Source organism: Austrofundulus limnaeus, unplaced genomic scaffold (genome assembly GCF_001266775.1).
Source record: "Austrofundulus limnaeus strain Quisiro unplaced genomic scaffold, Austrofundulus_limnaeus-1.0 Scaffold1, whole genome shotgun sequence".
Lineage (NCBI taxonomy): Eukaryota > Metazoa > Chordata > Actinopteri > Cyprinodontiformes > Rivulidae > Austrofundulus > Austrofundulus limnaeus.
In genome coordinates, this window is record NW_013952403.1 from 7,885,397 (window position 1) to 7,892,499 (window position 7,103).

A 7,103-nucleotide genomic window follows, 5' to 3' on the forward strand; every position below is an offset into this window, starting at 1 on the left:
CACACACACACACACACACACACACACACACTTCAAACTGTGAAAGGCGCTTATAAATACATAAATAAAACTTTACTTCTATTTAAAATGACGATATTGTTGTTAAAAGTATTTATTTGCTAGTTGCTAGCTAAGAAAGCTACTGACCGCTGACTCGAACGGTTAATAGTTTGTGGCATTACGAATACTGGCCTTTGCTCGCTAAATCAATTCAATAACACTGGTTAATTAAGGMTAAATCAATCCAAGTGCACTGAAAACATTTACCTCTCTCCTTTTCTCTCCTCTTCAATCTGAGCTCCTCCAAGTTGTTGTCGATTTGTCGACCAGCTTTATGACGAACTGTCCTTAATCTCCACATTTATACAACAGTAACATGCAGTTAAAAGATATTAYTGAAGTTATATGCTATAACATCGTGGGCAACGTAATATGCAGGCAGAACGTTCAAACCTCTTCTTTGATGCTTTATTTTCTCCCTTTTCGGCTTCTGTATCGCCGCCTGGCGGACATGGGACACAACCACAGTATAAGTGGGCGGGGCTTAAACCTACAGCCTGCCTACACGCTTATTCCATACGTTTAAATGAGTTTATCTATTTTTTTTATGACTTCTGATTATCATAAATATAAATTAGGTARTTTGAAGTCAAAGACAGCACATACAGTTGTACCTTTGATATTCAAAGTAAACACTGCAGGAGAATACATAAATATTATCTAATAAATACAGCTCTAATCCATTTAGATTTCAACATTTCCATTTAGAAAGTTCAAAATTAAAATGGAATGGATATTTGAAATGTTATTTTCTGTCTCCACAGACACGAGTTTTATATATTCACACTGTAAATAAAGAGAAGTGACAATTTATAATGAATATGCCTCAGCTTGATGTATTTATCTCTTCTTCAACACTAGAGGACTTGTTACACAATCACAATAAAAAACAAAGTTTAATTTGTAATAAAAAAACAGTTATGTACAATGTATATAGGAAAATCTGCAGTTATCAATTTTTTAAATCTTGTTTGCAAAACACCCAAATGCCAAAACAATTAAAACAACAACTCTGTTACTTTTCCTAAGTATGCTTCATTACAGAGTATGCAAATTTTTTTTCACTCAYATAACCTTGGTGTTTGGCACCAGTTTCCCACTTGGTGCCAAGTGGGAAACTGACAAGATAGTAGTAAATATAAAAAAATCAAAGAGAGACAAAAACACATTTCTCTTGATTATTGTACTGAGGTCAACATTAAAAAATGTAATGTAAAATTAAAATTTTACGCCTCGGGTGAAATTCCTGAGACATACATGATTACAAGGGGCATTTACTTGTAAAGTGAAATAAGATGAAAATGCAGTACCGTAACAAAAATATAATTTGTTTACAATTTGTTTTGCATGTGGCTTCATCTTCAGATTCTGCAGAGATGAAGTCAGTTTTCCTCAGGACTGTGGTGTGGATTTCTTTTTCTGCAACAGATTATAGGAAAAAATATGTTACTAAACACCAGCATTAAAAAAGAAAACCTTCTTAATGATCTGCTGCTAAATGTTGAAGGTGGACAATAAAATTTCTTTTGCCTGTGTCTTGTGTGTGCATGCAAACGTGTGGTAATGTACCTATCTGTTAGCAAAATATCCCACGAACCACTGGGCAAATTTGAATAAAATTTGCAGAATCATTGATGTAGTTTAAAACTTTGGCRTAAATCCCTTTAAAGTGATCTACGATTAGTTGTAACATTAGACTTTATTTGATAAACATTTATTTTAACTGTAAAAATACTGTAGGCTGTTTAGTTTTTATATTTTTTAAACTAAAAGCTTTAAAATATATTACAGACTGAGCCATTTTATTTACACACAAAGCATTCTGGGTAAATTATGTCAACTAGGTCCTCGGTGTGAGCGAGCTATATCCACTCTCAAGTTTAATCCTGGATGATATCTGATGATTGTCTCTGTTAAATGAAACCAGAGAGCGTTGACAGAGAGGAGAAGGTAGAAATGACTCAGCCTGTAACTGAAAATATAGATGGAGGACAACAGAGCTGCTTCATGGAAGAAGAACCCCAGCTCTGAACTGATTGGTTCTACAGGCCCAATAAGCACGGTTCTGGAGCAGGTCTCCCCCTTCCTCCCTCCCCTACTGAGTCAGACCTGAGTTCTACTTCACCCAACAGCACAATTTCAAAAAATGGTTTAAAGTTAGAAGTTTTTGACTCGAGTTGAAACAGAGCCTCAGAGAAGGCCAATCTGACAGGTTAGAGTGATTTAAATGGACCAAGTGATGCCCGGGCAGACGATATCTGTCAAATGATTGAAACATTTTTTAATCTAATGAACCATTATTCGACACATCCCTAGTTAATATTGTTAAATTCCAACAACTAAAAATCGACAATTATAACAGACAGGCTGCGCACAGCGGCAGAAAATCAACTTTTTACACAACACCTGACTCAGTTTCTAAATTCTATCAATAAACACACACCTGTTGGTCGGATGTTGTTTCCCGGGTCACTGTGATAAAGTCCATGCCTGCCTCTCTGCCCCGGCTCCACCTGCCCGCTACTGTTCAGCTAACGTTAGCATCCATGTGTGAGGTACGTCTCTCTCAGGTGGAGGAATCAATGAACATCCTTCTGCTGTTTTTTAAGATCTGCCAGCTTCAATATTATCTCCAGTTCTTTTTTCAAACTTGTTCTAACAAAGAAACTCATTTTATTTGGAGCAACGTCTGCTGGATCTGAATCAAAGTTTTGCCTATATTCAAGTCCCGCCCCCGTCTGATTTCTGATTGGATAGTAGGCCTGTCTAGTGTTTACAGTGAAAGCGGCTCCTCTGATAAGTCCAGAGAAATGTCTGTTAAATGTTTGACCGGGCAGGTCTGAGTTGCCCCACATACCATCAGCTCTGCAAAATATAAACATATCCACGCAACACCAGGACAGATTTTCTGAACTTCTAGAGACTCCAAATACAAGTAGACATGTCTCCTTTATCCTCCCAATAAAACCCTGCAGAACCGAGGATTTCAGTTTTGTTGTACCTTTCTGTGGGAGTCAGCTGGTGTGGTTTGTGTTGTTGGAACTTTCTGAGGAGAAACTCCAGCTTCTTCTGCAACCTCCTCTGATTTTAGTTTGCTTTTCTCTGAGGGGAAGAGAAAAAAAAACAAACTTAGAATGCAAACTGTACACTGGCATCCCTACAGCGGGTTATTTACTCACTTTTCTTCTTTTTGGGTGTTGTTGTCTCCTGGTTCGATCCTTCCAGTAAATCTTTATGAACAGATAAATGTTCCACATGTTCATGTTTTGGAGCACAGTTTGTCCTCTCTGGAGTGGATTTCATGTCTTTTTCGTTTGATATCACCTCATGACTAGACTTGTGTTTTTTCTTTGATTTTTCTTTATCAGTCTGTTCTGAAATGCCTTCATCGTGGTGCTTCGGTTTTTCTTTCATTTCCTGAACTTCTTCTGGATTATTCTCAATGTCAGCTGACTCCTTTTTCTTCTTCTTTGCTTTCTTTTTCTTAACTATAAGCTCAGGACTTTCTTCATCTTCAATTATTTGCTCTATATTTTCTTCTGCTTCGGCAGTTTCCACCTGTAGATTTTCCTCACGGACCACCTTTTCTTTTTTCCTTTTCACCTTTTTTTGTTTCACCTTCTCCTCTAATCTTTCCTCACTCTCAGTTTTATTAGGATTTGTTACAGTCTGGTCTGTGTTTATCTCCTCAGCTGAATTTAGTCCTGAAATCTTTTCACCTTCGACTGCTTTTGTCTTTTTCTTTACTTCTGTTTTTTCGGCTGTTTCAGCTGAACTGTCCTCACTTCTGGTTTTCTCTTTCTTCTTCTTTTTTGCCTTCTTTTCTTGTACTGCCGGCTCAGTGCAACAATTTCCATTTTGTTCCACCTCGTTTTTCTCAGTTTTTGCACTTTTTCTTTTCTTTTCTTTAACAACTTTTTCAACCGTCTGCTCTGCGTCCCTTGCTGTGTCGTCCTCGTGTGATCCACTTTCTTTCTTTTTCTTCTTCTTCTTGGGTTCAGGTGCTGGCTCACCAGTAGTTTTTTCTTCATGGGGAGTTAAAAGGCTCATGTACATTTTAAACAGAGTCTGTTTTTCAGGTGACACTGTGGACGCAGCTGGTTTTTCCTTTGATGCGATGTTTRTCATCCGGGACTCGGAGGACGAGACGTGTGCTGTGTCTTCTGCTCCGCTCTTTTTGAGTTTGCTCTTCGATGACATCGTTATCTGTTCCACAGCTTCCTCCTCAACGTTTGAGTTCTTTTCAGCCACTCCGTTATCGTTGTGAGCATTTGCGGCAGCCTTGGGAGGAGGTTTGGCACGTGGCTTCCTGACTCTCTTTTTCTTGGGCTCGGGTGGAGACGGGTCCAGGGCGTTGATGATTTCCATCTTGGCTAAGTCTGTCTCTGCAGAGAGAACAAAGAAAGTTGGGGCAGGTGGGCGACTACCCTCAAAGAGGTGATCTCTGGGAGGTAAAGAAATATGTTTTCCTATGATTTTCTAGGCGTCTGTCCTGTCTGCTGTTATTTTTCCCCACTCCTGTCACTCATCTACACTTCACCGAGTCACTTTATTATTCTACTCGGAGGCAAAGAAAACAAACTCCCTGCACGCAGACTGACAGGAAGCCCTTTGACGACTCTCCCCATCACCTCATCCTTTTCAAAACTGCATCCAGAAAAGATGCCCTCAACGAACACACTCCTACCGCTCATCTGGAAAAACAGTTTCTTCCACTTCTCCACATCCAGACTGCTGTCAGAGTCCGAATCCCCCCCACCAGCCGCCGCTGCATCGTCCGTAGCGTCCAGCTTTAGTTTCTTTGCTTTGACGACACTTTTTGCAGATTTTCCTTCACCTTTTTTTCTTTTTTGTGAACCAGACTAAAAAAAAAAAAAAAGAAAACAAGTAATCACATTTAGTGAAGTTTAAGAAGCGCCACAGTAAGAAATGAAAAGGAAAGAGCGGGACTGGGATCACCTTTTCTGACAAAGCTGGACTGTTAACAGGTTTATCAGCCTTCTTCCTCGGAGTGGTGACTTTACCTAGACAAGCAGGACAACATATATTAAAAACCACTCCATAAAGATCACTTCTGTTAATCCAAACCAGAAGAACTGACATGGGAAGATGTAATTACTGTGAAATAAGGCATCGCAGACACATCTGATACTTTTCACTACCATTAGCCGAGGCTTTTAGGTTATTTTCTGCACATCAGTTGTGAACATTAGGTATTTTTATGCATTAAATATGTATGTACAGGGCTCCAAATACAGATCTAGTCCAGCGGCTCATGTTCTTCCTGCCTTACTTATAGTAGATCCTTCTCAATTTTTTATTTGCAATGTCCTCCAGCGGCACTAAAGCCGCCATTGTTCCACAATCTAACGCAGCGATTTATGGCCACGTGTCATCATCATCTACACCAGGGGTTCTCATACTTTTTTGGGTCTGGGGACCCCTTACAAATGTGAAAAATTTCCAGGGACCCCCTCATAAACCACATGCTGTTTCAGAAATAATTTAATGACATTTTAACCCCTAGATACCATGGGAATAATATTTTTTGTTTGGTTCAGTATGTTTTACTAGTGCATTGTTCCTCGTATTCATTTTTTAAAATAAAATCCAAACTAACAATTTATTGAAATTTTTTGAGGACCCCCAAGATATGGCTTGTGGACCCCAGTTTGAGAACCTCTGGTCTACACCTTGCTGATTAAGAAATTATAACACGCTACATGTTTACTTCTCAGTGAGAATAGAAGTGTACCTGAAAAACACATATTTTATGCCCCTCATTGGTCTGTGCACCAGGTATTATTTTACTAAGAGACGTACAAATACACAGACACAGGCAAATAAACAAGTTGTTGCCAAGCTTCACCCACTCCAAAAACTTCTGGTTCAGGACTGCCAGCTGATTGGACACATAAGTTTACTATTACGAAAATATTCCTCTGCTGAGTATGTGCAGGTAGTTTGGAACCATGTTTTAAACCGTGCTAAAAAGAAAAAACAAAAATAACAGAAAAATATGTTGCACCTGTAGTTGGCGTCTTTTCTTTTTTTCCTGGACTGGAACATCTGGCTGATTTCTTCGCCTTTTTCTTTTTGGAGTTTCTGCCCGGAATGAAAACAACAGTTTGTGATCATGTTACTGCACTGAAACATAACTAACCAACAGGTTAAACAGACAAACAGATCTCACTCACTTCAACCACGATTTATAGATGTCCAATAGAGACAAGGATATGTCTGCCCCCGCCTGAATAAAACAACAGAAAATGAATTACTATGTAATCCATCATTTAAAAACTGCAGTCAAGGCCAGGCTTTTCAAACAGACTAATGAGGAAATGGCACAATGCTCTGGGGTTTAGAGGCCTATGATGACTAATTAATGGATGTCCAGTTATTAGGAACCACAAATGATTTGCAAATAATCATATTGCTTTGTAAAAACCTGATGCTGTGTTGTTGTCATAAAAAATCTCTATTTTCACTTTCATATTGAGATCTATACATTAAAAGCTGCTCAGAACTTTTTCACTTACAGACTACTTTGTGTAAAGTAATCTTGACACGTTAGGTCTATAGTTTTGTAAAAGACTGTGCTGTTCAATGGTTATTAGGCTTGCTAGTATTCTTCATCTTGAATGACACTTCCTAAAAAAACAACCTTATTTTTAAGTTCTAATTCTCATAATGTTTTTTACATAGTGGGTCTATAGTTTTCCCTGTGAATCAAAATTTAAATATGACATTAGACTAGAAACCTTGTTGTGGACATTATTTTTATGCATTAAATATTATGTTAAAGGGCTCCAAATGTAGATCCAGCCCAGTGGCTCATGTTCTTCCTGTCTTACTTACAGTAGTTTTTTTCATCGTGTTGTTAGTACTTTTGATATAAACTTCATTTAATCCTCTCCTCTAACACGCAATTAACTAAATCTGAACACAAGTTGTGTTATTGCACAGATTATAATACCTGTTTGTCGTTATAACTCTAGGTGTGTGTGTGTGTGTGTGTGTGTGTGTGTGTGTGTGTGTGTGTG

General features: G+C 38.4%; 2 protein-coding genes across 2 annotated transcripts in view; both read right to left on the reverse strand.

Moving 5' to 3' along the window:
- tmco6 (transmembrane and coiled-coil domains 6) overlaps window positions 1-458 on the reverse strand; it is a 4,185-nt gene extending 3,727 nt beyond the window's left edge. Inside the window, exon 1 of the mRNA XM_014008111.1 lies at window positions 268-458. Within this exon, the coding sequence (XP_013863565.1) occupies window positions 268-361 (94 nt within the window). The 5' untranslated portion in view covers window positions 362-458. The remainder of the gene's footprint in view (window positions 1-267) is intronic.
- Window positions 459-875: 417 nt separating this feature from the next.
- LOC106517329 (muscle M-line assembly protein unc-89) lies at window positions 876-6,310 on the reverse strand (the record flags this gene model as incomplete). The annotated part of the gene is given in 7 exon segments (XM_014008101.1): window positions 876-1,479; window positions 3,062-3,162; window positions 3,240-4,445; window positions 4,748-4,922; window positions 5,020-5,084; window positions 6,089-6,165; window positions 6,258-6,310. Coding segments are annotated over 7 exon segments (1,704 nt in total), but the record flags the coding sequence as incomplete, so codon positions are not given.
- Window positions 6,311-7,103: the final 793 nt, after the last annotated feature.